Source organism: Microcebus murinus, chromosome 24 (genome assembly GCF_040939455.1).
Source record: "Microcebus murinus isolate Inina chromosome 24, M.murinus_Inina_mat1.0, whole genome shotgun sequence".
Lineage (NCBI taxonomy): Eukaryota > Metazoa > Chordata > Mammalia > Primates > Cheirogaleidae > Microcebus > Microcebus murinus.
Genome location: NC_134127.1, coordinates 24,753,620 through 24,769,545, shown reverse-complemented (window position 1 = coordinate 24,769,545; position 15,926 = coordinate 24,753,620). Strand labels below are relative to the sequence as shown.

Genomic DNA, 15,926 nt, shown 5'->3' with positions numbered 1-15,926 from the left:
CAGTTCCCGAAACGCAAAGTTTTAACTGGAAGCCCCGGCCCTTCCGCACATCCTACAGCACGGCTGGCTCTTCTCCAGAAAGAGATTGCGAGAGAAAGTAAAAAGCACCCTGGCTCTCCTTTTCCCCACTCTGCCCCTGCTCTCCAGTGGTCCTAAAGCAGCGTCTGGAAGGCATGCTTGCAGAAGCGCCCGCAGGCCTGCACGAGCCAGGCAGGCCCAGCGGGGATCGGCCAGAGTGTCCACTGTCTACGGACATCTGCAGCTCCCAACCCCTTTTTCTTTCTGCTCGTGGCACCTGATTTCTGTTGTGGGGCCCCACCCTTCCACCCACCGCCAGTTCACACAGCTGGGTGGCTGGCCCTTTGCCGGGTGGGTGTGGGACTCGCCTGGCCTGGCCGGGAGAGCATGGCTTTGGGCTGCAGTGACTGGAGCAGCCTCGGGCCGTGGGCTTCCCGGCCGTGAGACAAGACGGCAGACTCGCTGGAGTTACCAGGAGTGAGCTCTGTCCTCCCACTGTGACTGCTGAGCTGCTGGGACGCGTGTGGGAGGTGCTGGTGCTCATCACGGCCACTGCTTGGAAGCCCTTCTCAGGGGTGACGGGCCACAGACAGCAGTCCCTGTCGCCATCTTTTCAGCCCCTAGATCCAGCCATGCATGAAGTCATCACACCACCCCTGGATTTTTCAGTCTTTTTTTTTCCTGTTATGTGTACTATAAACATCTCTTTTTGGCTTAAGCCGGGTTGAGTTAGGTGACTGTCACCTAGAGTGAAGAGAGTCCTGACTAATCCATGAACCCAAAGCCCAGTCCCCAAACCAGGGCCCCAGCCTGGCTTTCTGGCCCTTCCGTTCCGAGCCTCCATGCCAGCCCAGCTCTGCTCTGCAGCCAGCGCCTCTGCGGGAGGCACGTCCTCATACGCCTTCCACCTAGGGTTCAAAAATAGAATCTGTTTTATTTTTGGTAGAAAATAGCTCTATATAACACATAGGACGGGAGGCAGAGCCAGAGCCAGAACTGGGGGCTTCCTGGCTCCGGGGGTCTCGAGGCTCGGGGGCTGGTTGCTCTCTGCTTCAGGCCCCTCATTTCCAGGGTCTCCAAGGGCCTTCCTTCATTCTGGGTCACCTTATTGATCCAGACGCTGTAGGTGGCCACGTTGGTGTATACCCCCGAGGTCCCCTTCTGGCCACAGCTCCTGCCCCAGCTGATAATGCCGACCTGGTACCACTTTCCACCAGGCTCCGGGGTGCAGACCAGAGGCCCCCCACTGTCACCCTGCGGGCGGAGAGCACAGTCAGTGGCGAGCCCACGCCAAGTGCCCGCACGAGGCAGGGCACAGCGCACTCGTGGGGGAGGATCCCTCGGCCCGTCCTGCTCCGAGCGGCCGGAGGACACCTCGCCAGGGCCACAATGCCCACCCCGGCCCGAGGGGCGTGCTGCTGTAGGGCTGGCTCTGGGTGCCCCGGGGTGTTGAGCTAGGATGGGGGTGCACAGGATGGGACCTAATCTGGGGGAGGAAGAGGGAGGCTCAGAGGGGAACTATCACCCGGTCCACAGCGCAGGGAGACTGGGGCGCAGGACAGAGTGACCGTCACACAGGCTGATGGAAGAGGGCAGACGAATGTCGTGGCCCTTGTCAAATCAGAAGCTCCGGAAAGGGCAGGAGAGAAAATGGGACGCCGGAAGTGCTATTGGGGTTGTGAATCAGTCTCCTTTGCTGTTCTTCCCGAGACGTGGGGGGATGATGACGCTCCTTTTTAATTCTTCGGTGTGGGTGTCTGCTAAGTGCAGGCGGGCTGAGCTTCCCGGGTTCTGTAGCCCTTCCAGATGGAATCGCATGGGTCTGTGACTCACACAGTGATCCCAGTACACGGAGCGCTTGTACCCAGTCATGCACTGTAGGCACACGCGGCTTCCTGCCACCCTCTGTAAGGCAGATGCACCTCCAGGGGGATACACGGCTGGCTGAAAGTCTTAAGTCGCCTGGCCAGGGCTGGAACCCAGCATTTTCTGACACCAAACGTGTGCTCTAGCCACCTTTGCCATGCAGCGCCCTCCCACAAGGAGCTGAGCAGCTTCAACCTTGCAAGCGGCTTTCTCCAGTGGAGAGACGGTGTCCCTTTCCATGTCCCTAAAAAGGTGGCTAGAATGGAGTATTCCACTAAAAGGGGAGGAGGAGGATTAGCGTGTCCTGGCCACAAGGCGCAAGGTGACGGCGTTAGTTCCTTGCTTTTTTTTATCAACCCCGTCAGCTCAGGGATCTGCGAGGTGGGCGTTTTGATTCCCATTGTGTAATCAGCAAACTGAGGTCCAGAAGAGGCTCGATCGCTGTCACTGAACAAATCTTCACTGGGGCAACGCTCGTCGGCAGGCGTTCGGGATATGGGGCCGCGTGGACTCGCTGAGGAGTTAAACGTACAAATAGACAGGAGCGTGTTCGCTGGGACGGGAGACGTGTGACCAGGACAGGCAGCAGTGCAGCGGAGGGAGGGGTCCTGCTGACGAGTCCCGTCAGGAAAGCTTTGGGCTTGAGGACGCGCAGGAATGTGGCACGTAGGGGTGCGTGGGGAAGGGAGGCAGCGGGGGGCGGAGGGGCTGCTTAAGAGGGGTGAAAAATGGGGGGTCTGAACCAGGGTGAGGGGAGGGTGGGAGGGAGAGGCAGATGGCTTGAAACCACCGTGTGCAAGAGAGCTGTGACGTCAGCACACGGCTGCAGGGCCATTCTGACAACTAAGGGGAGGGTCGATGGTTAAAATAGCCATGTTTTCTCATCCACACAGCAGAGTTTTGGTGAAACGTTTCTGTGCATCCCTTTTAGCTCTAGAGGTCTGTGATTCTTTAAGTCCAAGATTCTATGGAGTGAAGCGAGACTTCCACGCACCCCACGGTGGGGGCTGTGTTCAAGGCAGCACCTGGCAGTGCGGCCCAGGTCTAAGCCTGAGTCAGCTGGGCAGCCCCCAACGAAAGCGCCCTGCGGCCCCGCGGCTGCTCCTAACCCCGTCTCCCCTGCAGACTCTCAGGTGCCCTTCCTCAGTGGCGACGTTACCGACACCCGGCTTCCTCGTTCATTTATTTGACAAACATTCGTTGAGCATTAGTGACATGCCAAGCACCGCGCTAGGCGCTGGGAGCTCACTCGTGAGCAAGGCCCGTTTCTGCCAGAGCTCGGAGGACGGGTAAGAAAACAGGCGGGTGCAGTTCACTGGGATGACCGTTGCTGAAGAAGGGCCTTCACAAAAGCGTCACGTTGCTAGCCGGGATTTGTTTGATTTCATATTTTGCTTGATTGTGGCACTTAAAACTTTTTTTGAAAAATTGATTCTTCGAATTTCGAGATAATTGTAGATTCCTATGCAATTGCAAGAATGAATGCAGAGAGACCCTGTACACGCTCAGTTTCCACCAACAACACCTTGCAAAGCTGTGGTACCGTGTCACGACCAGGATAGTGACACTGATCTGGTCAAGACACGGAACATGCGCATCATCACCAGGACCCCTGCTTTGCCCTTTAATGGCCATGCTCGACCCCTCTGGAACCCCGGCGTGGTTATGGCTGTCAGTCTATTTCTGTGCCCATTGGCATTCCGGGCTCGCAGTCTTCTCCAGCGTCCAGTCTGAGATGTTTTGGAGACATACAGGAAACCCAGGGAGCCACTGCTGTGTCCTTCCTAAGTCTTTGGGTCTCCGGCCAGTGCACCTTCTGCTCTGCACCTGTCAGCCTTTTTGTTTTCATCTCACCATGTAATGTCCGATGCTTTTCGTTGTACTTAGGAGAAGGGACCGGGAGAAGTGTGTTTGCTCCATCTTTTCCAGAGCCACAAGTTTCAATTCTCTATTTTTTTTTTTGCAGTGTTTTTTCAGTTGTCCAGTATGTGGCGAAAACACAAGGTTCATGTGACATGACGATTCATCACTAGGGACCACTAGAAGACCGGATGCTGCCCCTCTCCTCTCCCTCCCTCCTCTAACCCTATCCCACCAAGCCCCTCCCAAGGGGAGAGTTACCAATCTCCTCGCGTTAAACCGTCATAGCTAATTCTAGATAAATACCCCCCGCCTTCCACGGGGCAGCCTCCCCGTCACTGCTCAGAATACGTATCATCCACTTCTGCAGTTCTACGCCAACGGCCAGACCACGGCAGGGCCGGTGGGCAGGCGCCTGGCGTTCGGCTGGGACGAGGCAGGCTCGCAGGCAGCCACACCCAAGGTGACGACGGCGTCTGTGAGTTCAGACGCCAATCTCACCATTTGTCCTTACAGCCAGGGGGAACGAATTTGTGAATTCTTTTTCTATTTTTGTGGCCATCAATAAAAATTTCTTTATATTTAAATTTTCACATTAATTTTATTGAAGATATGCTAAAAGACCAGACTCTGGTGCAATGAAACTAACGTGCATCATCAACATATTGTGGCTATGTTTACCCGACGACCTGCCCCGGGGGACGGCGGCAGGTGAGGACCGGGTTTCATTCTCGGGTCCCCAGGCCAATCACGCTCAACAGAGGTCACTAACTAATGACCTGCAATGGCTCCTTGTATCCATCTCAAATCCTCCTTAGATTTGTTTGTTTTTTAAGAGTCCCCCCAAAGCCCGACATGCCTAGTGGACCTGAAGAAGACGACACATTTCTGATACCACACAGTCTCCAGACCCCTAACTATTCCTGGCAGAGAGGGGATCCCGTGCATCGGCACCCGAGGGGCTGGGACCTGCCGGGGGGGTCCCCGACTTACCTGGCAGGCGTCGTAGCTCTCGTTCTTGTACCCGGCGCACAGCATGTTTCTGCCAAGTTGGGGGAAATCCTTTGCACACTTCTCCCAGTCCGTGATGATCATCGGCACTTTCATCAGGTCTGTCTGCATGGAGTTTTTGTCGACTGGCCCGGAGAGAAAGAAAGCACGTTAGGAAAGCCAGCAGGCGGCAGGGCCCTGCGCTGATGACACAATGGACTGTGCCCTCGATTGCCCGTCCCCTGTCCCCAGCCTCTGTCCCCCGGCTCCGCGCTCCTCCTTCAGGTAACCGCACACCTGCGGATCACCCACCCCCACCCTGAGAGTTTGCAAACGACTCTCCACACCTCCTGGAATGATTCCCCGCATTCAAAACCGCATTTCTACTCCCAGGACGCCCACCAGCCTGACTGCTCCTCGGAACTGGCTGAGGGCCCCTCCCCGGCATCGTTCGGCTTCCTCCCGCACCTGCCTGTGGCTGCTTGTCACTACGTGGGCAGCACACGGCCCTGGCTCGGGGTGGCGGGACATGGGTTGGCACCAGTGACAACTTTCGTCCCCCAGCAGAGGCGGGCTGGCCGGGAGCCTTCAGAGGGGACGGGGGTCTGCGGAGGCGGAGACCTCATCAACTAGCCACGCAGACACTCCACATTTCCGCCCCTTACTGAGGGCTTTAACCGCCTCCTCCCCTCCTGCCTTCCCAGCAGTGCCTGGAGCCCGGAGCCAGCCTGCCCCCACTTCGCCCGGTCGCCGCGCTCCCGAAGCGCCTACGTCTGCAGGCCCCGGCTCGCTGCACGGCAACCCTGAGGATCCACCCGGAGTCCTGCCCAGGCCCCAGCGGGGCTGTGCTGCTCCCGTCTGCTGCCTGGGCTGTTTGCTTTAGGTTTTGCTGGGTTTCCCTTGGGGACAGTCCAGCGGGGCTTTCGAGATACCTTTCTGCCCCGGTGCACACTCTCCTATCAGGGGCAAGTAACAGCACAAGTGACAACAGAGCCGTGTCTCGGGATGGTCCGGTGACACGCCAGGACCGTCAGAGCCTTGCCCGGGGCGGACAGCTCAGACGCCGGCACGAACCAGGCGGGAAACATGCACGTGCGAAGCGACGGAGATGTGTGGAATAAAGAGCGGAGGGGCCCTGGCTGAGCAGAGAGTCTGCATGCGATTAAACACGCACATGAGACGCCCCGCGCTGGCTGGGGAGACCACGCCTGGGGACTGGCTCAGCCCTGGCATCTTAGCTGGGGCCTCCGCTCTCGAGAGGGCGGGGCCGGGGCCCGAGGGGCCCTCGCTGTGGGGGGATTTGCTCCCACGTGGGTCGCGGTCGCCTCCCCCTGCTCAGCTCTCCCCGTCACCTTCCTCCCCTCCTTCCGATTCCACGGCCCTCGTACCAGGGTTGGTCTGGCCCCATCCTGCCACCCAGCACTGGTGCCACTTGGAGGGGCCGGACGCCATGGGCAGGCAGATGGGCACCTTCAGGTCACTGAACGCGATCGGTGTGGCCAGCAGGAGCAAGGCGATGTCGTTGACCATGTTGGCTTTTTTAAAGTCCTTGTGGAGAATAATGGCGGCCACCCGCTTTACCTCCACGTGAGAGCTGGTTAAGTCGTTGGTCCCCACCACGACGTTCAGATCCACAGGTCTGGTGGCACGGAGCAGGAAAGGGGTGAGAAGGAGGGGAAGGGAGGTCACCAGAGTGCTTGGGAGTTTCTGTGGGTGCGAGAACTTGAGAAAGGGACAGGAGGTGCCAGAATGGCCCGTGAGCAGAGCACAGCCACACCTCTGCTCCATCTCAGGTCCCAGAGAAGTGGGCGCTGGGGCTGGGTGCGGTGGCTCATGCCTGTCACCCCGGCACTTTGGGAGGCTGAGGCAGGAGGATTACTTGAGGCCAGAAGTTTGAGACCAGAGAAGTGAATGATGCTCCTAACACCTCGTTGGGGACACTCGGAAGAGCCCACAAAGGGCTGCCTGGCACAGATCAAACCTGCCTTCAGACAGGCCAGGCGTTAGGACTCCTATTTTACGTCCACTGTAATGACTGACAGTTTAGAGACCCAGGGACAGAAGTTCATCTAGACCTGCAGAAAAGATCTTCACTCGTAAGCCAATATTCAGGAAAGCCCCTCCAGGCAGAATGGCCAGGAACTTTCCAAAAGCCCGTCCCTAAGTGTCCCATGGCAACAGGTGCCACAAGGTTCCTTGGTTATTAGGCCATGATGAGACTCTCCCCAGGGTTTGGGTTAACCCTTTAAAGTCAGCCTTTCTGTGCACCCACAAACCTCCCTGAGGCAGCGCAGCAGAAAGCACAGGTGGTGGAGCCAGAATTTAGGTCCTGCCGGTGTCTGCCAGCTGTGCACCTGGGGTGTCACCTACTCTATGGGACTTTGGTCTCCTTACCCACACACGGGGCTTATTCATTCTACCTGCCTCAGAGGGGCGTTGTACAATTACGCGAGTTAACACAGGTGAAGTTTCTTAGCAGGGGCACTGGCACATGGTTAGTCACCAGTAAATGTTGGACGTCCACGCACGTGCCACAGCATAGAGGAAAGTCTACAAGGCGCAGGAGAGTGGGGGTTGGATGCCCGACAAACAGACTTCCAGAATGGAAGGGCGTCCTTCTAGAAGGACTTCAATCTAGCACAGGCACATGGACCAAGCCTTTGGCTTCATCAAGCCCCAGGTGTTCCTAGAGAGGACAGGGTGTGGCCTTGGGGAACCCATGTCACTGGAGGGACGGGGAGGGCGCAGCCCCAGGTTGGCTGCCACCACGTGGCCGGGGCCATGTGGGAGTCATCCGTGTCCAGCTGGAGCCCGAGCAGCCCTAGCAATCCTCCGGCGATCGGGTCTGGCTGGCGGGCGGGTGCCCGGGGTGGGGCACCGGGGAAGCAGCGGGGCTGGGCTCTTGGCACTTACGAGATGGGGATCGTCATCGTCATGCAGTGAGCTGCCGTGAGGATCCACCACTTGTCCAGGATGGCGCCGCCACAGAAATGCTGGTTTTCTGCCTGAATGCTCACCTGCCACGGGAACTCGCCCACCTCTGCCTCCAGCCCCGCTATGATCCGGGAGTACCGGGTTCTTCCCTCGTAGGTGGGTCTCTCGCCGCATCCTGGGGGAACAGAAGGGAGTGGAAGAGAAAAGACGCCACACTTAGCACCCACCGCGGGCAGGCCGGGCTCTGGGCTGACAGGAGGCTCGTCAGCAGATGTCCTCGTCCCCACTCTAGAGATGAGCACACCAAGGCCGCCCCACAGAGGTGCCTGGCGACATGAGTGAGCCGGCCGAGGCTTTATTGCTGCTGCGCAGAGCTCAGAGCACGGGTCACAAGCGTTGGCTCTGACTCTGGCCGGCACTGTGATCCCAGGAAAGCTGCTTCCCTGGCCTGTTTCTGCTCTCGTGCCAGAGAAATTGGAGGGAAATGCCGCCCAAACCCAGTCCCCAAGCGGCAGGCAGAGTAATGGCCCTCCGCGACGTCCAGTTCTAAGGGGCCACGCCCCCCAGAAACAAAGACGATTTTACCTTGAAAGGAAAGAGGGACTTTGGAGGTGGAATAAGGTTGCTAATCAGCTGGGCTCGGAGGGGGACATTCTCCACATGTCCTGGTGGGCCCAGGGGAACCACGGGGGTCCTCAAAGTGGTAGAGGGAGGAAGGTGGGACTGTACAGGGTTGCAACCAACATTGCTGGCTTTGGGGAGGGAAGCAGGGCCCAGAGAAGCGACCCCAGGCCTGACTAAGGGACACCAGGTGACCCTGCTGTGCGCGGGGCAGGAGGTGTGTGCGGAAGGAGGGCCACCTGCACTGCAGTCAGCTCAGTGCAGTCGGGCAGACAGAGCCACCATCTCCCTCCAGGCCACTCTGGGCAAATCCTCCACCTCTTAGGGGTTCTGAGCGCCTCACCTCCATCCGGGCTAGGAGCAGAGACCCCGCCGAGGTGGTGTGGCATTAGACATGCGGAAGCACTTGGCCACGACCGCTGCTAAGTAACCCAGCTTCCTTCCAGCCTTGGCCACACCCCTGGAGGGAGATACCACCTTCGACCTTTGGGGGAGATGTGGGGAGCTGACTGCAAGAGCAGAAGCAACCTTGAACTTGACCATGTGTCCGCCGTGTCTGCGGTTCCCAGAGCCTCCTGCTGCAAGCGCTTCACCCTCTGAGTCGGGGACTGACGCTCAGCTCATGCTGGGGACTCTGGGATTCCCTTGGGGATAAAGTCTCCAGGGCGGTGGGTGGTCCGGGCCCCCGGGAGAGCTGCTCTGGCCCTGGGAGAGGGCCACCTACCGATGAGTGCTCTCGCCGCTCGGGACAAGAGCAGCAGCACGGACAGCAGGAGCATGGCCCTGGCCTCGCGAGGGCCGGGAGGGGACAGAGGCCAGCGCTGAGGGCGACGAGACCACGCAGCCTCCCTGCTCAGAGCTAGATCCGGCTGGCGATGTCACAATGGGCTGCAGTCTGAGAACCCAGACTGAGGTCACGCAGACTTCTTTTCCCGCTGTCACTTTGTTTCTAAGAGGGCTGCCCCAAGGGGACCTTGTCCTTGTAGCCTTTCTTATCCCCACTTCCCCTCCCCCAGCCCTAGGCCCCCCCACCACCACCCCCAGACCCTTATGGGCACCTGTTTTAGTTCGGATCACACCCAAACCTTTGCTGAGGCTTACATGCCTCCCCCTCCACGGAGCCTGTCAGGTTATGGCTTCTCTGTGACTGTGGGGGCCAGGCCTGGGGAGGGGCCTCCAGCCTGGGCCCCTGAGACTGGGGAGGGCCCAGGGGGGCCTGCACCCTGTGGGGTGAGCTGCCCGGACTCTCACCTGCGGCCCCAGGTATGGCCCACCCTTCCCTCCCTCCCTCCCTCCTTCCCTCCCTCCCTCCTTCCCTCCTTCCTTCCCTCCCTCCTTCCCTCCCTTCCTTCCCTCCCTCCCTCCTCCCTCCCTCCCCTCCTTCTCTCCCTCCCTTCCCTCCCTCCCTCCCTCCTTCCCTTCCTCCTTCCCTCCCTCCCTTCCTCCCCTCCATCCCTCCCTCCTCCCTCCCTCCCTCCCTTCCTCTTTCCCTCCCTCCTTCCCTCCCTCCCTCCTTCCTTCCTTCCTACCCTCCCTCCTTCCCTCCCTCCTTCCTTCCTTCCCTCCCCTCCCCCTCCCTTCCTCCCTCCTTCCCTCCCTTCCCTCCCTCCCTCCCTTCCTTCCTTCCTCCCCTCCCTCCTTCCTTCCTTCCTCCCTTCCCTCCCTCCCTCCCTCCCTCCCTTCCTTCCTTCCTCCCCTCCCTCCTTCCTTCCTTCCTCCCCTCCCTCCCTCCCTCCCCTCCCTTCCTCTGTCCCTCCCCTCCCTTCCTCCCTCCCCCCTCCCTCCCTTCCCCCCTCCCTCCCCTCCCTCCCTTCCTCCCCTCCCTCCCTTCCTCCCCTCCCTTCCTCCCTTCCTTCCTTCCTTTGACAAACACCAAGGTTATGACCGAGAGGAAACAGGGCGGTGGCTGTGAGAGAGCCGTGGGCAGGGAGGACACTTTGGGGCTGTCGAAGGTTTCAGCTGGAGGTGACTGAAACACCTTGGGATGCCAGTGAGTGGATGCAGAAGGGAAGGAGGGAGCATGTAATTGAGGGTGTCAGCATCTGGGTGGGGCGGGGCTGAGAGGTTCAGGAGGGATCATCTGCTGTCAGAGGCGTCTCTGCTCCCTGGAGCACTCTTGTCCCATTTTCCACCTGCCCCCTTTCCTGGTTCTCCTCCCGCTCTCCCAGCATTGCCAGCCGCCCTTCCCAGCCCTGCCTCCTCCCCTCCTCCCCTTTCTCGGTCTGACTGTGAGCGCTGGCAGGTCCCAGGCTGGGTGCCGCTCTGGGCACACTCTCTCCCTGGGTGACCTCGCCACGCCTGGGACTCCGGTGGCCTAGTGACTCCCCAGTGCGTCCTCCACCCCCAGACTGCCAGACCCGGGCTCCTGTCTGCTTGCTCAGCCGACAGAGCCCCTCGACCACGAGACCCCTCTGCCAGGCCTCTCCGCTCCGTCTGCAGCCACTTCCTGCGAGACATTCTCTCCTCTAGTCCGTCCTCCCTACAGTAGCTTCCCTGTTATACCAGGAGTAGCACAAATGTTACCGTGTGACCCATTTTAATTCTACCTCCTTCCCCGCAGTGAACCTCGTGGGAAGGTCTGAATCTATTAACAAGGCCTATCAGGCTTTTGCAACCTGGTTCCAAAAAGTGTATTAATAAAAACTCACCCAGACACCCCGAGCTCTGTAATTGGAGCAGATGCTTGCGTGGGTGGCGGGAGGGGAGTGTGCAGACAAACCGCAGCCTGGCACGGCCCTTTGAGGGCGTCCCGTCAGCCACCACTGCAGGGGGAGCGCTGGACGGACCGGGCCTGACTGCCCTGCGTCCCGTGCCCCGCCCTGCTCTCTGTGATGTCACCTGGCCGGCTCTGCCACACATTTGTGATGTGCACCCCCCACCCAAAGCAGCCGCACCTGGCATTTTATCACCTTTGGCCGGAGGCAAAGATTGGGCAATTCTGGGCTGGAATGACAAGAAGATGCTCCAGCTTTTAATCACACTGCTCATGGCACTCGAGGGACACGCCCAGGAAGATCCAGGTCTGTGTCAGGCTTGCCTGCAGCAGAGACCGGGGAAAGGGCTGCCGCCGCTTCCCTGGCGCCCGCAGAGTTGACGGAGCGGCCCCAGGGATGCCGAGTTCGAGCAGGCGGCTCAGGAAACCAAGAGATTATCCCTGATGACTCACAGTAGATGGATGGGACTCAGTGAAGATGCCACCTAAAATGACCCCCCAGTGTCCGGACCAGAGCTCTGGAAGTGCAGGGCACGTGGCACAGCAGTTTAGCCATTGGCTTTCCTTCTGTCTCTACTCCCCTCTTGGTAAAAGCATTAAGGCTCCTTGCGGGCCCAACCCTGGGAGCGGCAGCAGACTCGTGGTGGAATAGGCCTTATTTAATTTAGAACACCGGAATCAGATGGCGTAATCTCATAAACTGGGGAACATTATGCGGCTGTCATGAGGAGTAAATGAGTTCATGCAAAGTTTGTTCTATAGAGCCTCAGTTCTATGAAAAACTCCGTGGGGAAAAGTTCTAGAGTGAGACCAGATTGGAAACGTCCCATTTGACACTTTTTCTGTAGGATCGCAGTGGATATCTACATATTCAAGGCGCTGATACAGCTTACAGTAAAGAAAGTGGTTTAATTTTACTTAATCTGGCATTTCTGAGGTGCTTCTGACCATAGACCACCCTTGTCCCCACTCCAAGCTTTACTGGTACCATTTTATATTTATTCTTTTAAGAATTACCTGTTCCTATGGTTTTCCCATTTTTCTTATCCAGGTGAGTTTTTAAAGTGGATTTGCAGAACCTTTTTGAATTTTAATGACATTAGCCCTTTGTCTCTCATATGTGCTCAGCAAAATCTTTTCTCCTAATTCTTTAGTTCCATTGCAAGTTTATTTTGGACCAAACTGGAATTTAAAGTTTACATTTGGTGTACCTTTCTCTGGGTTTTTCACACATGCATGGGATCAGCACAGACAAGATACTGAATAACTTCAGCAACTCAAAGAATTTCCTCCGCCTGCCCCTTCATCCGCACACTCTCTCCTCCTCCCAGCTCCTGGCAGCCGCCGATCTGGTCTCTGTGCCGATATGTAGACGGCCTCCTCCACCATGTCATGCAAACAGAGTCGTACATGGTGTGTAATCTTTTGAGCCCGGGGTTCTCTCACTTAGCATAACACATTTGAGATTCACCTGTTATTGCATATATCAATAATTTGTTTACTTTTATTGCTGAGTACAATATCGTTGTGTGGGTGTGCTTTAGTTTGTTTATCCATCCATCCATTGAAGGACATTTGGGTTTCCAATTTGGAGGGTTGTGGACAGTCCCATTGTGGACATTGATGTACATATATTAGAATGGCTACAATAAAAAATGTTGATAAAGCCAAGTGTTGGCAAGGATGTGAAGTAAGATGAATTCTCATCCTTTGCTGGAAGGAGTACAAAATAGTGCGGCCACATGGGAAGCAATTTGACAGTTTTGTAAAAAGCTGGACTTGCACTGACCACATGACGTAGTGGTTTCCGTCTAGGTATTTATCCCAGAGAAATTACCTTCGTGCAAAAATCTTTCGTTCTTTTTAGTGCTTTATTTTTATTTCATTTCCATTGCTTTTCTAATTTACATCTTCCTTGTCCCTTGGATTTTGTCCAAGGTGTTCTTTCTGTCATTTTGTTCTTCTGTTTCTAGCCTGCCAGCCGCCAGCTCACGCTCCATCTCCACCTATTGTCTCACTTTTGCTTCCTGTTTTTGTAACCTTGTCCTTGAGTTTCTGATTTACAATCTTCCTTCATATAGGTGATTGTTTTACAATGTATTATTTTTTATAATCTATGGCAAAATGTTTGCTCAGACTTTTTATTTGTTCTGGATAACATTTTCCTAGAGTTTCATCCAATAAATTTTGCTACCATTTCCCACCTCTTCCCCTTAAAACAAAAAAGCATATTTATTATTTTTTGTGCCAAACCCCTATTTATTGCTCCTCATTTTCCTGGGCTGGCTGTTTGCAGGATCCCTTCTGGGCATGGGTATTTGCTGGATAGTGGTGTCCACTGGGACCTTGTCCTTTACTCTGCATGCCTGCTGTGCCCCCTCGATGCCCCCCAGCCCTCTATGGGCCTTCCTTGGATTCCTGCAAATTGCATCTCTCAATTTGTTGCCTTTATGCTCCAAATCCACCCTTTATTACCCGCTCTGCAATAATTGAGCTGGACTCTGTAAGTGATTTCTCTTTGCAGCAAGCACATTACGCTTCCTCAGCGGAAGGTGCCAGGGGGATACGGCAGGAGGAAGGGTTTTCGTCCTGTTTCTGTCCGGCATGCCTCTGTTTGCTGCTGCTTGCTCCTATTGCGTGGGGAGGGGACGGCCAGTGGTGCTTGGCTCCAGCCACGCATCTCTCAGTGAGCTAAGTCCTGACCCCCATTCAGTGACCTGTTGTATAAATAAGCCAAAGACGGCCACTTTGGCCATCTGTTGGCCCTTAGGTTGTTTATTTCTTCACAGCAAGCGGATACCCATTAGTGTGAAAGCCTGCTGGTGCCAAGCCCAATTTTTTACACATCCAATTATTTTAAATGTAGTCCAAATAAGCAGATTTTAGCCATCTAGAGCCTGCCTGCTTTGCATAGCTCATGATACTGCACCCATCTGCTAGCTATGGGTGAGACGATGCCTGCAGCTATCAAGACCCAAGCTGCTGCTGCCCCTGGGAGCTCTCCCACCCAGAAACGCCACCTGGCCAGTGAGCAACCTCCCCTGGACAAGTGAAACCCCTCTCAGATCCCTCATCCCCCCCAGAGTCCCCTGGTCCTCCTCCCCTTCTGGGTGGCAGCCCCTGCACCTTAGCCCTGGCTGGCCTCATGCTGTAAAGGGCTTCCCCGGTACGCACACCTGCCACAGCCTCACCCAGACAAAGCCTGCGTGTGCTGCTGCCACCTCGTCTCATCTTTTCCTCTGATCAGTCTCGAAATCCCCCAAACCCACTCTGCCTCAATGCAACTGCCCGGTGCAGACCACATCCCAGGTCTTGCACCCCTGGGTGTCGGGCGGGCGAGCTCCTGACCTTAAGTTCCCTCCATGCACCTGTGTGCCAACATTGGCCACCTACACCCAGGAGTCCCGGTCACGGTTTCCAGCCCACCTGCCCTCCAGAGGGGGGTTTTCTGCTTGTCTAGCAAACAGGACTAGCTCCGGCTCGGGGCGAGCCGGCAGATTTCTCTGCCTCCCATCGGGCTGTAAACGCACCTGCTCCAGGCGAGGTGAGGGGCTCCCCTGCCAAGGTCATTTCCTCCTTAGGTACTATCCCCCAGCCCTGCGGTGTTCTTAAGAGTTCCCTGGACACTTCCTAGTTACTCCCAGTTATAGCTGGTGATTCTTCACATTAAATCTTCCCTATTCACATTGCTGCACGGCTTCTGTCTCCTGAATGGCCCCTGTGTGTCTTTGGTGCGTCTCCATCGCCACCTTGACCCTGAATGCCTTCCAGGGAGCTCTGTCCCGCCTGCCCCAGACCCCAGCTCCCTTTGGGCGTGGGGAGTAGACAGCGAGGGAGGTGCAGTTGGCTGGTGTTTGCCGCTCCCCTCGGTTTCAGCCCTGGTCTCGGCTGGCAAGATGCAGGGAGTGGGGATCAGATCTCTCCGCGCTTCTCGTGTGCACATGGCTCTTTCCTTTCTCTTTCAGAAAATGTCCAGTGTGGCTACAGGCCTGCCTTTCAGAACTCCTGGCTACCATTTCGCGAACTGCTAGAAGTGCGGCTCGGCGAGTTCCCGTGGCAAGTGAGTATCCAGACGGCCCAGAGACACCTCTGCGGAGGCTCCATCATACACCGGTGGTGGGTCCTGACGGCCGCGCACTGCTTCCCGCGAACCCTGTAAGTCGCCGAGGCCGCGTCTTCACTTCCACCCGGGCTGGGTAGCTCACGGGTGGGTGCTCCCAGCGTAGGAAGCCATGGGCTGTGTCCCCAGCACATTCGATGGGCTTTGCACCCAAAGGTCTCTGCTCTGCACCCACTGTCTCCTCTTTACTTGGTCAACCATGTCCCAAGGTGGGCTGCTAGTGGCAGCTACGCACCTAGTATTGAGAGATCAGCACAAGGCGTCTCCTCTCCTGCCTGCCTCCTGTATACGCAGACAACACGTGGGATTCATCGATTGTACACACGTGCATAGAGCACCTACTGTGTACTGTCTGTCCTAAGTGCTGGGGACACAGCAGCTGACCGGACAGCCAGGCTCCCTGTGGTCAAGGCGCTCACCCCCTCGCCCGCCAGATGGGCATTGCCTGAGCTGACACTCACTGGCTCAGAGACTTCCTGTGCTTTGGCCCGACTCCGGCCGGATCCCAGCCACGCTCTGGGCCGCTGCAGCACGCCCACCCCTCGGACTGGCCGTTACTCAGTTGTCAACTCTGCTGTTTGCAGGTGTGTCTGTGACTGTGCAAGGCACTGTGACTGTTGTCAGCACTGGTGTTTCCACGTTCCTTTAGATTAGAGATGGCAGCAGGAAACGTCACCGTGGTCATGGGGGCTAACAAGTTCAGCGACTTCCACCTGGAGCGGAAGCAGGTGCAGAGGATCGTCATCCACAAGGATTACCAACCGCCCCACCTCGACAGCGACCTCGCCCTGCTGCTGCTCGCCA

The 15,926-nt window shown here is 57.0% G+C and overlaps 1 protein-coding gene and 1 long non-coding RNA gene across 3 annotated transcripts; one reads left to right on the top strand and one right to left on the bottom strand.

The window, feature by feature from the left end:
* Positions 1 to 488: 488 nt before the first annotated feature.
* LOC105877150 (serine protease 55) lies at positions 489 to 14,068 on the bottom strand. Of its 2 annotated transcripts, none has more exons than XM_012775461.3 (5): positions 10,938 to 14,068; positions 7,648 to 7,843; positions 6,123 to 6,373; positions 4,738 to 4,880; positions 489 to 1,272 (listed from the first exon to the last, which is right to left on the bottom strand). In XM_012775461.3, exons 1-5 carry the CDS (start codon positions 11,275 to 11,277, stop codon positions 952 to 954), a joined length of 1,251 nt encoding a protein of 416 aa, XP_012630915.1. In that variant the 5' UTR covers positions 11,278 to 14,068; the 3' UTR covers positions 489 to 951. The 2 variants fall into 2 exon arrangements, with proteins under 2 accessions (XP_012630915.1, XP_012630916.1); XM_012775462.3 differs by lacking the exon at positions 10,938 to 14,068 and adding an exon at positions 9,014 to 9,239 and having other exon boundaries at positions 490 to 1,272.
* LOC142864090 (uncharacterized) lies at positions 11,225 to 15,861 on the top strand. Its single transcript, XR_012914683.1, has 3 exons — positions 11,225 to 11,309; positions 14,968 to 15,062; positions 15,772 to 15,861. It is a non-coding gene; the product is annotated as an uncharacterized LOC142864090 (long non-coding RNA).
* Positions 15,862 to 15,926: the final 65 nt, after the last annotated feature.